General features: G+C 41.0%; 1 protein-coding gene across 1 annotated transcript in view; it reads right to left on the minus strand.

Moving 5' to 3' along the window:
* rab6ba (RAB6B, member RAS oncogene family a) overlaps positions 1-18598 on the minus strand; it is a 51486-nt gene that overhangs the window by 27347 nt on the left and 5541 nt on the right. Inside the window, exon 2 of the mRNA XM_041934889.1 lies at positions 1513-1571. Within this exon, the coding sequence (XP_041790823.1) occupies positions 1513-1571 (59 nt within the window). The remainder of the gene's footprint in view (positions 1-1512; positions 1572-18598) is intronic.

Here is an 18598-nt window from a genome sequence, read left to right on the forward strand (position 1 = left end):
TATTCCATTAATAACTTTCTGGTGATAGTGTTCAAGTTTTAATTATAGATGTTCATGCTGACCAACACAAGAAAGTCCAGTTAGATTGAAGAGGTGAGGAAAAAGGACGCAGGCTTACATCAAGAACTAAGGCAATCTTTAGAGGTGGCTGATTTAAAGGAAGCCGGGCGTCTCGAGCTTTAAAAGGACCAGGAGGCTGCAGAACATTATTAACTCCACTGGCCTGACAGGAAGCCTGCTGGCCAATTTTATACCTGATGGAAATGTCTTTTCCAACTCACAGATGTGTTTAAATGAAAGAAAGAAGTCTTCAAATTAAAATGGAGACACTGTATAGTCAGACAAGGAGGGTTCTGGTCCAACCTGCAATGTTGTACCAACCAAAAGTCTAAAATCCTTAAGAGATTCAATTAATGACAAAGAAAAACAGCAAATCGTCACATTTGGGAAGCTGGAATCAGCAAATTTGTGACTTTTTCTTTGAAAAACGGTGAGAATAATTGTTGCAGCTCTACATCCATCCATCAACCCAAATACAATGTGTTTTCACCACACTATGCACGGCCAGGCAGGTAGAGTTTTCAGTATTGGTGGTGATCTTCCTTTGCAATTTAGCTTAAAAAAACGACAGCTGCAGCCTACAGTTTGACTGCATGACAGAGATTCTTCCGTCTGCCAGGCAAAACAAGACATAAAGTAGTTGCACTGAGTGTTATACCGTTATACCGTGTTATAACATCATCAGCACATGATGAATAATATTCAGTGACAAATCATGCTGCATTTCTTACTCGAAGTTTAGAAAAACAAAAGTTGGTTCTTAACTTTTCTTCATGCTCAGTTTCCTCATATACTCATGGTATTTCAGCGTTTCTTCCGCTAATCTGTTTATGCTTTTTCACACATTGCACAGGCTCATATCAATGTATATTCCCTCAATAAAGAGCCTGAGCAAGCTAAAAGACACACACAAACACACACACACACACACACACACACACACACGCTCTATATGAGACTATATGAGATGGAGGGTGGAACAGCTTTGTGAGATTTGTTTTTAATTTCTTTTTTTATAACTATATAAGTAGATAGTTCTTGCTTATAAAGCAATAATACTGCAGGTTTTATTTAAGGGTCCTCTGCGTGCCTGCAGATGCTTGCAGAGACCTGAAAAAGAGCTGCGGCTGCATAAGCAATATTCTGTTTTTAAGATGACGACGGAGATTAGGCTGCTTTGGAGAACAGGGTTAGAAATACTGATCGCCTGAGGGCACTGGTGTACTGGATGCTGTTCAGTTCAAAGGTGTCTGTTTTAACAACCATGTCGGCTATAAAAGTCCTCGTTTTACACACAGAAAAACAGTTATTTCTGGTGACTATTTGATTTATGTACGACTGTATGCTTGACTATCGGAGGAAAGACAGACAGCACAGTGTGACTGAATCGATAGAGACAAAGCTGATCATTAGAGGCAAAGTATTCACTCGCAGTGCTGCCGCAGCACCTACCTGATATGTGTTGTCAAAGCTGTCATACATGAACCGTGTGATCAGAGACGTCTTTCCAACTGCAAGAGAAGAAGAAGACAGAATGCATTAAACGAGGGACAAGAGGCTTTATCTTCCTCTATTCAGGCAGTCAATAAACATAACAGCGTGAAGTTATGGTTTCTGCCAGGGCTGTCACTGCTGCCCAGGGAGCTCATTACTGAGTGCGGGGGTGACCTGGAGGTCAGCAGTGGCATCAGGTCCAGATGTAATTACAGTGCTGCTGCTGCTGTTGGCATTATGTGCACTCCCAAAACACAACATTTCCCGTACAATATATGTAACGGGGAGAGCAGGTTGATGAGTTCAGAACCAATGGAAACCAGAGGGAAAAGACTGTTATCCGAGGGCCTCAACAGGTTTTGCTCACATTTACAGCTGTCTATCATCTGAAAAACACACTGATTAATTAAGTGTACTAAAATGAAAGCTGGTTGTTTTTAAAGCCCCTGAAAACCTATTTTCTCAATCATCTTATTACTTGGAGTGATGGGGTTCAACAACACAGATCACATTGTAGCAGCAATTGAAGCAATTTGAGATGGTTCAAACCACACTGACACTGTACTGATGAAGCAGATCGGCTGAATTTTTGTGCATTAAATACAAAAAAACCTAATTACTATATTGTACCTTATCACATTGGAAAAGGTTTTTTAACTGCCACAGTGCAATTAGTGACAGGACTCAACAATCTGTTGCAAACTCTACAGTCTCTGGACCGCACAGTCCAATTATTTACGCAGGTGATCACAGATAGAAAAGCATATTCTAGCTTTTATTTTAACCATCATTGGCAGTAACATCTATATCAAGATGAAACACTTCTTTTTCCATTGTCCAATCAGATGAATTGAGAGGCGGGGCTTCTGTGATGGTGTCGACAAAGTTTAGAGTTGCTTGGGAATAATTTCTGGTATAAACACAAAACAACAAGCCAGGAGGCAAATTAGAACGAAGCTCGTTTTCATTCATTTAACTGTACTAGTAGTTAACATAGTTTGTGTTAAACTAATATTATCTCACTTTCGATGACTCGCAAGGCAAGCTGCACAAAATCTATCCTGAACTACTTTCTAACTTTAAGGTTCAATGTTTAGCACCTTAACATCCCTTGTATCCTGTGTCGTTAGAGGTTGAATGCAGACAGAACTGAAAATATCTCAGGGACAAATATTTAAGAAAGGGGGGAAGAAGAAGAAGAAGAAGAAGAAGAAGAAGAAGAAGGACTCTCTGATTCCTTGTGTCCAGCGTTGGGAGCAGCCTCTCACCCTCAGTCAGTGCCTCCGCCTGTCTATTTCTAGATGTTGTTTAAAAGGTACAGATTTGGGAGTTTTCTTCACAGCAAACACAGTTAGGCTAAGGAAAGGTGATACGGTGATGCAGTGGTTGCCTAGCAACACTACATTTTTAAATTGTAGGCTTTAACAAAAAGGCAGTGCGGTGTGCATCGTATTTTGCAAACTGTCTGTTCGAACCTTCACTGCGTACCTGAATGTACTCAACTATTAGAGCCGATAGTTTGCTGAGGGGGGAAATGATACTTAACTAAACTGCCAGGAATCATTATGGAGGCGTGTTACGGTATGTGACTGACGAACGACTGGAACACAAGCCAACTAATTTCATATCAGTTCAATAATGAATTCATCACTTTGGGATCATAAGGCATGAGGCACCAGAAATAATCGCTTATAGAGAAGAAGGCTGGTGAGACATGATCGACACAGTGATAGATGGCGTATATGGTTTTCAGATTTTTTTATCCTCAGTGGTTTTACTAATGAAGGGGACTGGAGCACAGCAAATGGGGAAGCCGGCAGGAATCAATCACATCCTCTTCTTATATCCATTTAGCAGCAGTGCAGACGGTTGGCTGAGAGCTGGTATCTTACATCCAGTGCAACAGATCTGGAGTGCTACAGTTAATCTGCCAGTAAACACTGACCCGCCTCTGGATGGTGCTGACTACCATGCAGTTTACTGACATTTCATCTTATTGACTTTTGACTAATAGACCAAAATCTACTCATCCACATACACCCCCGTGCAACAAGCAACATCTTTCTGTGCAGCTGCCATTCCAGCTTTGTTGTTATTAAATATTTGGGAAGTTTCAATTCACGATGCATGAGAAAGAAATCTACTGTAACCGAGTCACTCAGTAAACATAATCTGACTTGAATTCACAGTTCATCAAATGGGCACCCACTTCCAATTGTTTACAGAAAGAGTTTTAATCAGGCAGACTAATTACACGTGTCTGCGCCCTCACTTGGTTTCCATATCTGCAAGGCAGGATCTAATGCGCAGATACTGATTATGCTAATGATCTCATGCTAATTTATAAACACATCATCTAGCTTGCTTAGCTCCGGAGCTGTCCTACTTTAGATGGATAGCAGCTAATTTAACATGTACTACGAACTCAGTCCTGGTCTATTTGGAATTCAAATTCCATCATGACTCTTTTAGTAACCTCTGATCCCGTGTGCACGGAGCTGCAGTAAAAGCAGCACTCAAAAACACATGGGTTCAAAAGTGTGTTCACATGCTCTAATGTAAGCGGCTAACCCTCGTATGGCTGGATAATTAGTTACATACAGTGACCTAGAAATATTTCCATGGCTAAGAGTTAGCATAGCCTAAGCTACCCACATGGGGTTACAGGTTGCGTTAGATAAACTCCCATTCAGGATTGACAAAACCACTGAGGTCCTACTGAACACTATATGACAATGTCTGCTTACATTAGCAGCTCTGTCCTGTTCTCCACTGGATTTGGCGAAATTCATCCAACCTTCTTTCATTTATTGTTAGAGTTAGTGGCAGGACTTTTCTTGCAGCATCTCCCACAAATGCTGATATTAGTTATAGTTTAGTCTATAATAAAAACTCTTAATTTTGACATCTTTAATACATAAAATGATATCTTTAATTCAAACATAAGAATATTTGCTTTCCATTTGTGCAGTGTGTCTTTGGCCTACATTCAGTCAATTTAATCTAATCCATCAACAAAGCAGACTTGTGTATGTGTACGTTCTAGAAGGCATATAATATGTCTACAAAAACAGCTAAATGTCTTCTTCTTCACCCTCTTTTCAGTGAGCATAGAACAAAACAGCATCACAGCCAACATCTGGTGAGGAGTGGGACAGACAGCCCAGCTGAACCAACTCATTATTTCACGGTCGGGACGTCGTCTGACAAAATCAACATAAAGTGCAGGTTAATGACAGCAGCTGTGCTGTATGACATTTAAAATGTGTGGTTACAGAAAAAGAGATGAACTGAAATGGGCATTTCTTATCACTTTTTGACATTAATTAATAATGATATGATCAATAGCTGCAGCCCTACATATTATAAACACAATATTGACTTTACAGTATGTGCTTTAGCTACGATTTCAAACTTGTTCAGACAGCATGCCTTCACATCAGCGCTTCTGAGAGAGCAGAACATTAGGATGGAGAGTCCTCACTGCTGACTCATCCTCCTCGACCACTGAGCAACATGAGACAGCACTCTGTGCACTCAGTCGCCGCTGAAAGCTTCAGGACTCAGGGACAGACAGCACGGCCTTAGTTCTTCCTCTCACTCAAGTGGTATGTGGGAGAGACGAGCATGAACGAAATCTGAAGAGACACCTTGCACAGACAGGAGCACACTTTGATTTTGCTTGGATGTATATATAAAACAGCACAATGATGCACATTGGATTACATCACTGGGATTACACACACAAGCACCACAGGGAAACGTTCTCGTGTCCAACCTGCAGTATTCTTGTAAACTCAAAAGGCTGAACTGAGTGTGGTATTCAATTTTTGCCAGTATCTTCAGATATAACTGCAGGTCTGTTTGTGTGAAATTAATTACTGGGGTGGAAGCAGGAAGCTTAGTTACGCTCGTGGCTGCAATAATTTAGTAAATTTTCTGTTAGGCTAAAAAGGAATGATTAACAAGGCAGATTTTTGATTACATTTCAGAATTAGCTCTGCATTTCTGAACATTTCCCCCTCATAAGCTTTTCATCCTCTTTGCGATTAATGCTGAACACTATTTTCAAGATTATGATGGGATTCAAATGATTAGTAGCTCCAGTCGACATAAAAGTAAAAATCCAAAGCAAAGGCAGAGATAACGGCATGAAGCTCTTTTCATTCAGGTCGTAACGGAGGTGTGTTCTCACAGGGCAGTGGGTTTACAGAGAAAACTGCAGCTTATTAAATTCAAAAAGGAAGGACAACGTTGAACTACAAGAAGCTATAATTTAAACTGCCTGGCTACAGGCCAACAACAGAGCTAAAGCAAAACTAATCATGTAATGCGGAACAAGCGTTAAAACTGACTGTCATCTTTTAATGAAACTGTACACATAACCCACCCAGCGAGTGCAAATATGATGAGGGTAGGTTGGTATTAAAACACATGACATACAGGATGGTACAGCTTCCCTTCAGCGTGAAAGCGATGACGCTACAGCTTTGTGTTTGATGAATTCACCCACAGATTCCAGGTCGTCTGTGCAAATGTCTCATCTTGACATTTAGGCTATTCAATGTAGCTTTTCCTTTAGCGTCAGGCACCTATTGATTACTGTCACACTCCAAATGAATCAGCGTAGTGCAAGCGGCCGCCTTCGTGACAGGAGAAAGCTGTCCACCATTCACGACATGTCTCCTGACAACAGCAGCCTGATTCACCCGAACCGCCTCCGTGTGGCTCTCACCAGCCGAGCGAACCTGCGCCTGTTAATAAAGACTCTGTGGGCTTGTTTTAAGAATAGCTCATTGAAGTCCTGATCTGCTCCTGGACTTAAAGGGGACCTCAAAATGAATATGCTAATGTACTCGTTTTGTGTTACCTTAATTAGGGGCTGTCTGGACTGTGGAGGGACGGGACATTCGACTGTTTGTATGTGATTTTTAGAGTTATTCCTTTCTGTTACGTCGCTGCAGTCGGGGTTAGAGAGGGTGAATTCATGAGGTTACATAAGGCGGTTAAATCTTTAACACCCTCGTGCAACACTGTATGCGAACTTGACGACATCATCTTACGTTTGGACGCGTCGCTACATGAAGTCCGCACGCTAGCGTAGGAAAAGACAGCACCATCTGATGGGACTGTTTAATGTAAGCAGACAAGACTTGTAGGACATATACTGTCCTTGCAATACACACACAGTGTAGTGTAGCGATGGAAACGTGCTAATGTTATCAAAAGCCCCATTATTTGGTTGACTGCTCCATCACGGAACATGTTTAAAGGGTCACTCTACTGATTGAGGGTCACACAGATTGTAATGCACTGAGACAGACTGTAAAGAGAACCAAAGTCAATGCAGCAGAGACAGAGAAATCCTGACTTTTAGTCCCTCGTATAGGTCAAGACGTTCCACTTCTCCCATGCACCTCAATGGCATCTTTACTAGACCTTCCACATGTGTTAAATGCCCTCATCCGTTAAACGTCATGGCCCCAGATTCTCACACAGATTCCCTGTTAATTATCTGAGCCTAAAGGCCCGGACACACCAGGACTGAAAACAGCTGAATTTCACAGGCAAATTAATCTCATTCCAACGGATTCGCTGAAGGACGCAAAATTCAACCGTTCCACGAAGAGTTCAGTTTTGGTGGAATTTGACACACGAATTTGTGCTGTTAATCAATAGCCAGTCGTCCTTGACACGGAGATGTCACCATTACACCGTTCACTTTTATTTGAGTAAAAACTTTTCTACAACGGAGCAACGGTTTGCAGACGGTTCGGAAACAGGACCAGATGGTTTAAATGAGTCTTTTGAATAAACCGTCTGAACCTGCTGTCCCACTGCCGATCGAGCTAAGCTAATGAGCTAACGAATATGCTAACTGACTATTAGCAAGCTTTATTTTCCCTCTTCAGTGACTTTTCTGTGAATGAAACTGTGTGCAATGGCGAACAAAATGCCAGAGGGAAGTAAACACAACAGTAGAGAGAGAAATATGAGCTCCATGAGCTACTGTGACTGACTATAGTGCTCACTGGCCAGATAATGGCTAGCTTCCTGGCTACAGAGGTCATTAACTAGCCCTGTGAGTATGTCACTTTGTCAATTTAATGACTTATGTTCCTCAGCTAAATTGTTGACTGGAAATAGTTCATATTATTCAGATCCGTAATTAGGGCTGTGTTAATATTAACATGGCGACAATACAAAAACATCTATCATATTATATTATGCTCCATTGTTTATTTGGTTGTGTTGCTAATCAAACTCTTTATGGTCATATTTTTCATCATTTGAATGAGGCTTTGCATTCCTCCAAACGGCACCGATGCAGGCAGGAAGTTTGCATGAAGGCACAAACAAACATAATTCAGAACAGGAGAACGACTCCGACCGGCCAAATCGAGGAGCTCGTTCCTAACAGAGGGACTGCGTCTGTCGTATAGACGTTTATACAAGTCTGACACGGACTGATGAATTTCTAACACACACACTCACCCTGTTAATGACATATAACAAAGCTATCAGTCATGTAGTCACCTTATAGGCAGCTTAATAAATAGTAACACAGACAGGGGATTCCTGCGTGGTGGGTTTCCAATTATAGCCTCGGTTTTAATGAAGCCTCTACTTGGTGTGATGCTTCAAAGACTTTGTGGAGTGAGTTGAGCAACATGAGGGCCAATTAACGAAGAGACCCGATCACCTGCTGCTGCACAACCTGCACTTTCACCACCAGGACTCTGCTGAGCACAGTCAGCAGAGTCCTCATCAAAGCATCGCAAAATGCAATTTTACGGCGTGTTAAAGGCTCAACACAGTTGGGCTCACATTAGGATTTGCCTCCCTCCTGCCATTTGTGAACTATGCATCCATAAAATGAGTTAGTTAAGGATTCCCTCAGCGCTACACCTAAACAATCAGTGACTGAAAAACTCATGAGTAGAACAAACTTGATAAATCAGAACTAAACTGTCTTTAATGGATCTGATTAAAGTGAGTGTCTTTAAAAAAAGAGAAAATTTCACACACTCAAGACCTTAGTCCTCTTCAGCATTATCACAACATTTCTATAGTGCATGTGTGCAAATGAGACTGAAATAAACTCTTTAAATTAGGAAAACTTTTTCAAAGTGAAGCTTCTTTCCAATTAAAAAAAATGTTCTGCAAACATTTGCATTTTTACATTTGAAAGGATTTAAAGAGCTATTACAGCTGACGCTACAAATAAAGTATTCATAACTTTAATGTGAACGCCCTTGCTGTTAATCTATGGAGCAGACAGCGTGCACACACACACACACACACACACACACACAGTATAATAAACTACCGCTTCTCGCTGAGCTCTATGAAACTGAATAACAAACTAAGTTGTCCATCCAGCCCTGAAGCTGTGTGCCAAGCAGCCAGGTAAATCCACTGCTGGTCACTTGGCGGCGGGAATCATGGAATACCCTTGAGGACTTGGCAGCCAATCAGAGCATGGCAGTGCTTTCTGCATGGGCCCCACTCCCACTCATAAGGAGATGGATAAAAATAAAACGGTGCATGTCATGCCTTGCCTTCACACGGCACCAGGATGAGAGCTCCGCACGCCGGAGAGAGGCGGATATCTAATATTTAGCGATGAATGAAGGAGCAGAGAGAAAGAAGTGGTTATTTATGATTGTCCTTGCTGAGGAAGGAGACCTGGAGAAGATACAGAACAGTGGAGAGATATGGACTCTTACATCTGTGTACTTGTTTATTCATAGTCACAGCAGCTGGCATACAGAACCCAACAGGAGAAAGCCAAACAGCAGATGGCCTTCGAATGAATTTCCTTCTAAGTTAAAGAATTTCACACGCATTAACAAATCAACAGGAAGTGCCACCCTGAGAGTGGCTTTCTGCAATAAAACTTTCTAGTTTCAATGCAACTTCAATACATGACGGACAATCAAAACTGTGTGCCTTCTGCACCACAGTTTATTTCACCCAAAGCTGCTGTTATTGTTTCTAACAATGACAAAGATCTAAAAATCGCCGTGTCCCAGGATGTGCTGTACCTCTAGTGAGAGGAAAGATCAAGACGGTGCATTTTTCATATTGGCAAATCCCTAAATTGAGCCCTGATGAGCTCTCTGGATTCAACCAATTGATGAGAGGCTGCCTTGGGCAGACTGCGGGACCCTGCTTCATCATCACATACCTTGAATTGTGAGCAAAGCAAACACATAACTTGGTTAGAATAAGGTGCAGCTATGTGCTTTGCTGTTGTGTGAATAAAAAAGTCGCTTTGCCTGCATGTTGTCTGGCTGTAAGTAAACTGGGACATCCTACCTCCATGTTTCATTACATTGGCCAGGTTTTGTTAAGCTTATCTCTCTCCTACATCATTATAAATTAGCGGTTTTACCTTGCTAGCATGCTAGGTGCACTTACAAGAGTCAGTGACGCATGATAAAACAAGGCTTGATTTTTGAGCGTGCTGCTGATGCATACTCTTGTCCCACAATGCAATGCACAACAGAAACGGAGGAGCTGCTCGTAAATTAAAAATGGTGGCTGAGACAGCAACAGCAAGATGTCTTTGACAGGTTTAACTGGCAGTTGCATTCAACCACAGTTTGACTGACATCTGTGCACATATTGGTTCATTTCCAATTAGTATAAAACAGGTGAAGTACAAACTAACTACTACTGCTAACAGTATCCTGTTGAAGCATTAGTTAATGTACATGGATGTACTGTATGCTGCTAGTTTGCAGTATGGGATTAACCTACACAGAAACACTTTTCCATGTTTGTGGGTGAAAAGATATCCTAATGTTTAAGCTAATACGGTCAAGTTTTTTTAAACATTTGTGGCCAGTTACAGCACACACATACAGTATAATCAGTACTTGAAAGGCCTTTCAGCATGTTTTCATATGTCATGTTTAATAAAGGAGGTTATAAGTCATTTAAATTCCACACACCCACACAGGTGTTTCCACTTAATTTGTCTGATTTAACCTCTCCTCGGGACTCTGTGTGTGTGTGTGTGTGTGTGTGTGTGTGTGTGTGTGTGTGTGTGTGTGTAGCCTGGGCATTCTTGTCTGTGCAGAAAGTTTAATTTCTAGCAGAGCTCCACCCACCACCAACTTCAATCAGCCAGAATTGGAAACACCTGTGTGAGTATATCAGGCATGTTAAGACTTCAGTTTAAAACAGGATAGAGCCACCTTTATCAAATAGATAGATAGATAGATAGATAGATAGATAGATAGATAGATAGATAGATAGATATACTTTATTTATCCCAAGCTGGGAAATTGCAGTGCAGCAGCAGCATTACACACAGTGAAATAAGTGAAAAATTGAAGTGAAATAAGACTATAAAGACCAAACTATACATAATAAAATATCAAAAAAGCAAGTAGTAAAAAATTATATACATAATAATTAAAATATCAAAAGTAGCAAACAGTAGTGATAAGAAGTATTGTATATTTTTTTAGTTGTTATTGTACAGTGTAATGGCATGTGGCAGGAAAGATTTCCTGTATCTGTCCCTTCGCTGTAGCAGCCTGTGGGAGAAGGTGCTCTGCTGTCTGTCCACCGTGTGATGGAGAGGGTGCTGATCATTGTCCATGATGGATAACAGTTTATTCAGCGTCCTCCTCTCCACCACAGTCTCAAAAGACTCAAGTCTGAGTCCAAGTACAGAGCCAGCCTTCTTGATGATCTTATCAAGTCTGTTGGTGTCGCTGGCTCTGATGCTGCTGCCCCAACATACAACAGCGAAGAAGATGGCGCTGGCAACCACAGACTGGTAGAAGATCTCAAATGGCCACTAACATGTTACTGTATATGTAACTTGTCATGTGAAAGCAGGCTATGCCAACTGTTGAAAAACTCACTGCTCTCACCTTCGAGTCACCTTGATATCATCAGCAACAGGTCAAAAGGGGCGCATAAGCTGACTTTGATTTGTAAAGTCGTGGACATATCAAGCTGTTGTTTCTGCCATTTTCACAAGAAGAATCCACTTTACGTTCAGAGCCATATAAAGGCAGCAGTCAAGCACAAGAGTTAAGCAGAAAAAGGGTGGAGATCCGCTGTTGTTACACTTCAGATCAACACAATTAACGTGGTAAACGGCAAATAACAGCTGCTGTTATGCTAGTGAAGTGTTCTGGTTTGGATGACATGGTCATGGAAAGTAAAAGCATTACATTTACACCAATTTTTACTGTCACAGAATCATAGATATGGTTACTACCCATATATAACTGACCAGAGCAGCCATTTTTAGTCATGCTAGCAGCAGGGCTCTATGGCAGCACTGTCTGTCTGTCCGCCACTTTGGTCCAGACTGAAATATAGCTATCTCAACAACTGCTGGTTGGACTGCCACAACATTTTGAACATAAGTTCAGGGTTCCCAGATGACGAACCATACTGACTTTGGTGATCCCCTGACTTTTCCTCTAGCACCACCATGAGGTTGACATTTGTGGGTTTGGCGATGTTTCGACACCTGTTGGCTGGATTGTCATGAAATCTGGTACACATGCTGTGTTCACGCCCTCCTCAGGATGCGAGAACTTTAAGGAACCCCTGACTTTTTGTCTAGCATCAACATGCGATCAACATTTCTATTTGTCGACATCCCCATCAGCATCAGCTAATGCTGCTGATGTTAGCATTTAGCACTTCTGAGCCAAAACAGCTGAAAAAGAAGAGCCTTTCAGAGCTGCTAGTATGGTTATAGACTCTTAGTCTTGTTAAACTGCTGACAGCAAATGAACGAACCCAGAAACATTATATGTATTTCAAAGGATCTATTTGTTTATAAGTACGTATATATCAAATATAAGCCATGCAGTCTTTCTCTCCACACAATCTGTGCGGCATTAATTGGTTTTAAAATGTGTCATACGGATTGCACCTGCAGAGAAACTGCAATATAAACTCTTACCAGGACACGTCCATTTACCAATACCTCTGAATAATGGATGAACATGCTTTCTAACTCAACAAAGGCTGAGTCTCCCATGCACACATAAAGCACTCAGAAAGCCATTTCAGCTCTTATGCAGTCTAATGAGGCATTTGACGTTACTAAAAGCAACAGCAACACACACACACAAATACATCCGCACACACCGTACAAGCACAATGACATCCACCAAGGTGTGACACCAGCTTTGAAATATGACTCTTGTGGTGTTTGTGATTGCCCGTGGGAAAGGAGACAGAAGTCATATGTCTACTGTTTGAGACCAGAGGGCTTGAGACAGACCAACTTGATGTTTTAATGTTAAAATTTGATTCTATTCTCACAGAGCAGAGGGCAGCTGGAGGCTGGAGGAGTGAAAACAGCATCTTCTCCGAGAAAGAGGACACTGCTTTCATTTCCAGCCTTCCAGACATACAGTAACGCTCCACTAGTTCTAATATCATCAGATATACTCGTGGCCTTAGTGCTGAATGCAGCAGATAAGATCATAATTACATTATTCTTTCAGGTCAAACTATCAGTAGTGGGATTAACAAAGCAAATTTATAAAACTGACTGCAACACATTGGTGAATATGATGCAACAATCTCTCATTATTCACCAGGGGAAAGGAGCAGAGGCACTAATTCACAATGCAAATGCAAAATATTACATACAATAATACAATTCAATAAAATACCCCAAAATATATGCGTGATTATTCTTTAGGCTATCAATTTAATTGATCATACGATGGTTCAGGTCCTGATCTGGGTGATTTACTAACTTGACAACTAACGCTTTCCCCATGACCAGTATCATTTTCTTATTTCTCCCACCCCCAGGCAACTGTTAAAATTTCACCTGAAATAATAACATAGCTTCTACTTGACACACATGGCCAGTAATCAGAATTTAACAGTGTAGCTGGGCTGAGAGCCAGCACAATGCTACTGGAGACTTCTGCTGTGAGGAAATATCCAAATAATGAAAATAACAACTGACAAGTAGAAGTATTTTATTTATTTATTTTTTTTATCTATTATAAAATCATGCTCAGTATCAGGTCATCTACAGCCTTTCCTGTTATTTCATTCCTGGTGTACTTTCAGAGTGTCCTACATTCTATGCATGCTGTTGAAGGGGGAGTTTAATCTGCACTGGGCTACACCTACTGTTTACCTCCTCATTAATTTTCATTGGTTTTTAGTCTCTCCATTCAGATTATCTGTTGTCAAGTTGTTGCTTCTACATCACCAGAGACCGATACCTCTTAATTAAACACTGATACAATAAATGCATCCAATTAGCTTCATTAATTTTAATGAAAACTTGTAAATTCTTCAGTCTGGACCAGACATCATATTTCCAGATAGACTCTTTCCATGCCCCCCCCCCCAGGAGTGACACTGGGCACCCAGAGAACTAAATAATGCATACATTTTATTTGGCACACAAAATCATTCAGTCATTTCTGCTAATTAAATGTTGATAAATTAAGTTTGTATAATAAGTTAAACTGCAACAAGAGTATATTCTAAACACTCACATGGAAACATGCTTTTTTTTATGGTGACACTTAATTTTTGTGTTGCCTGTATGGAACACTAATTAAATGTGCATAAATTATGTAGTCTGCATTAGTATAGAGAGCTGCTTGAAATGTCCAACAGCCTCATGTGCAGCAAGACTGTAAGATGAAAAAGAGACTAAACAATGTGGAACCTGAGGTTACATTCTGCATTAAAAAGAATCAAAGAATACAATATAGACCAAAGAGACCATTCCACGACTAACACACACGTCCAAGATAGTATGGGATGAATAATTTAACATGAAAGTCCCTGTAGCTACTGTATGTCTGGGAGTGGAGCAGACCTGATTAGTGAATGTCTCCACAAATTTGAGTAGAAGGAAATGAATGAGAGGTCTGATTTTAATACAAAAGTTGCAGGTGTTTTGTTCAGTGACTCGCGCTGTGCAGACTGGACTGCGATAAATGTAGCCTACTGTGATAATTTACACCCTTTGTCTGCTGTTAATTAACTGAAATTTCATTACCCAGTTGTCCATTAGGTGCAATTCCCTTTGCTGTTTAAAGAATAACAAGGGGCAGCACAGGAATATATGGGGTGCAGTGCAGGCGCGTTAACAATGAGGTTAATTTCAATTTTTATTATTTGGTGTGACCATGATGATGCAATCACACATCTTTTACCCTCTGAGCCATCTAATAAATGTATCATAGAGTGACTTCTGCTTAACTGATTTGTAAATCAAGCTTGTTTAAACCAGTATTGACTGTGCCAGTTAACGTCCTCGTGTGGTACGTTGCATTTAATCTTCTCGGAGGAGCACTGAGCCCTTTCGCTTTGGTGATGTTTGAACAACGCACTGACACAACTGATGCTGGCATATAAATGTACATCATTGGAATAAATATGTTTGGTCATTGACGTAATTGCATGAAGCCATTTCTTTAGCACACAGAGGCTGAAGATATAAAACAAACCCGGCAGGAGAACCTTCAGGCCTTCAAGTTCTCATGGTTTACTGAAAACACAGCGACATGGGCAACAGAGTCTTTAAGCCTGTTCTCTTCACCCTGGCAAACAGCCAGAGCCAGTAAATACTTCGCTTCCGAGTGCATTGTGAACTGAAACCAGTGGGTCAGACTGACTTGGCCTCAACGTTGGCTCACATGCACCACAAGGGCAAGAAAACTTACTCTCAGCCAATTCTAATTCAGAAAACTATTGGATCAAATTAAAGAGCCGTTAGTCAAACAGGATCTGGCTTCTTAACAAGGCAAATTTTACACTACAGTTAAGGCACAGTCCATGATCCACATCATGGACCCTGATCCACATGGTTTGAACTGCACCTGCTACCTTTACTCTCAAATTGGCACTAAGGAATTCTTCTGCCGTTGCTGGCCTTTTTGGGCTTCTGGACTCGCTGAAAAGCATCTGGCAGACCATTAAACCCTGGTTTACAGGTGTAGAAAAGGCCTACGCTTCGAATTATGACCATCTGAGAAATACACAAAAAATTTCAATTCAATTACACATACAAATATCCTTGTTTACTGTTTATATACATTTTAGTATATTTCAGCTGCTGTCAGTAGATTTCACTGGCTTATTTTATTCTGTTGATACATTTCACTGTGTATATTTTATTGCTTATTGTTTAGTATATTTTATTGCCTTGTTTTTAATTGTATTTACGAATATTTTTATTGCATGTTGGTTTATTTTAATGTAGTTATCTTAATTTTATTCTTTCTAATCTTTCTTATCTTTCTTATTATCTTGTTTCTAACATGGGGTTGCAATGCAAATTTCATTGACATGTCATGCTCAATGACAATAAAGAAATCTTGACTTGAATAACTTAAGTGGTCAAAATGACAAACTGGGACTAAGTCTTGAATCCTGCCAAGCTATGAAGTGTAGCTTAATCCAGTTTTGCAGAAAAGGTGCAACACATTTGTACGCTGGCGTGGAACCAGAACTCCAGAACAAAATATAGGTTTGATATTCGGATCAAAGAGTCATGATGGGCCCGGTGAAGAAATGCTGACTCAAGGCTGATCTCACACTGTGAAACTCTAGTTTGTTTACCTTTAGATCTTTGTTCCGCAGCAGAAACAAAACAGGCATTGTAACCATTGTGCTTTGGATCAAGGCTTGCCTTTGCGCCAAGGCTGAACTATCCCACAGCTCCAGGGGTGTGTGTGGGACAAAGTGCTCATCGAAACAGACTTCGGCTTCTAAGGATTCATTCAGGTCACAGGAAGAAAAATAGACAAAAAGGGGCCTAGAGATGCCTTCCTGTCGATCAAAGGATGCTGATAGGGTAAGCACTATGAAGGGCTGTGGAAAGACGGAAATACTTTGCATCTGATTAAAAAGAACAAAAATGAATGCAATGATTCAAAAATAGGCGTCGCTGAATACACTGACATCATCTGTGGTCCCACACTGCTGCAGCCCCTCGGCACCTCTGCCACCTGTTTCTCTGCTAGTCGGCTGGTGGTGATTCATTTCTTTGTCCACTGTGTTAGATAAAACACTCCCTACTATGTTAAACTGGAGTGATGGATGTTCAGCTTGCCTCCACTCCATAAATCTCCGCAGGAGCTTCTGCATGGAGCTAACAGTGGCATCTCAATGAGACAGTATATTCTTACAGTCACGTCTACTGTCCTGAACGGCGCTGATGAAAGACATTAACTAACATCATTTTCAATGATCAATAAATAAAAACCTGCTGAACATTATGCCACTGTGCCACAGGGCTGCAGTCAGGCTAAAGCAGCCCCATGATGAGGGCTCATCTGGGGGGCTGGGGAAAGGGTAAACACTGATGGAGACCTGCTGAACTCAGCGAAGTGTCACATCCCATGCTGGGTAAATGACAGCCTTCCTCCACAGCGGGGATTTTATTCACAGAGCCGTTCTGTTTGAGCAACTGGGATTATGTTTAAATGGCATTCTCTGTCTCTCTCCCTCGAAAGATCTCACATTAAGCAAGAGCCCAATCTATTTCTAAGACACACAATTTAGAGAGAAAGGTCTGCAAATAGTCTCTGCAGCTGAATGATGTTAGGTACTTTAAAAGTTCCTGAATCTATTCCCGAAGTTTTATTCTAACAGCAGGGAAAGAAACATTTGTAATAAGAGCAGCACCCACTCTCTATTTTATTCTCGCTCTTTATAAAACTGTGTCGTCAGATATTGCTTCCAAATCTTTTCACTGGCACACAGGCGGGCGGAACTGAATCAGACAGTTTCTCTACATCACTGCATGGGCAGCAGACAGATTTGCAATCCTGTTTTATTCTGGGCAGAGTGTATAAGTGAGGCTGTGCTTTCCCATGGGCCTTTGGGAACACTCCCACTCAGCTGTGCAGCATATGCATGGAGCTACCGTAGCTCTGCTTGATATTCCTTGGCTGCAGACCAGTTCCTGCAGGACTGAAAGCACCTCTTAATAAGTCAAAAAATGCTACAGTTTATTTAAAAAAACAAACCTACAGTCATCAAAATTATTTTTAGGCCGCTCAATTTTTCTAAGCATCTTCAAGGATGTGAAAAATAGGCACAGTGAAATATGCTGCAGGAGAAATATACACCTTGGGTGATGCAAATTTTCGTTTAGAAATCCAGTAATGGAAGTAGAACAAGACTCTAAAGCCATGCTAGCTGCTCTGTGAGGTTCTACTACAGAGCGGTGCTTTGAGCTTAATGACAACATTAGCACGCTCACATGCACACAATGACAATGCTAACATGCTAATGTTAAGGTATAATGTTTACCATTTTCAAAATCAAAGTTAGCATGCTAATTGATACTAGGCAATAAACAGAATGTAAAGCTAAGGCTGATGGGAATGTCATTAGTTTTGCAAGCATTTACACATTAGCAACATTAGTGGACACATCTGACTTGATGATTGGCACCCGATAAAAGTTAGGGATTCAAGAGTGTCACTAGGATTCATCCTCTGGGAACTGTGAACATCTTTACAAAACATTCAGTAGCTGCTGAAATATTTCACGAAATCACTGAAAACTAAGACCCACTTGTGATGCTAAAGGAAAAGTCAGGGAATAACCAAAGTAATTAGAATTCATCTTGTGCTGACCATGAATGTCTGTACGAAATTTCATGGCAATCCAGCCAATAGCAGGCGAGATATTTCAGTCTGTAGCAAAGTGGTGGGCCGACCAACAGAGCCGTCTCTAGAGCCGTGCGTCTATCATGACGAAAAACAAATAAAGAGGCTCTCCTGTTCAAACGCCCGGTGCGTCATAATAAGAAAAGAACACACATGCTGCAACATGTGTTCTTGCCCCAAAGCCATGGAATGAAGGACTAGCTTTGCACATTGTTGGGAGCGATGCCTTTTGATCAATTACACCCATTAATGGGCAGCTGAGCCGATCAATAGCAGATCAAAGCTGTCAGAGATTTGCTTCCCTCCATCCATCAGAGAAGAAAAACACTTGCCGGGAAGACGTAATGGGAAATGAAAGGGATGACCAGTTATCTTAGACACAGCTAGATTAT

This window comes from Chelmon rostratus, chromosome 4 (genome assembly GCF_017976325.1).
Source record: "Chelmon rostratus isolate fCheRos1 chromosome 4, fCheRos1.pri, whole genome shotgun sequence".
Classification (NCBI taxonomy): Eukaryota; Metazoa; Chordata; class Actinopteri; order Chaetodontiformes; family Chaetodontidae; genus Chelmon; species Chelmon rostratus.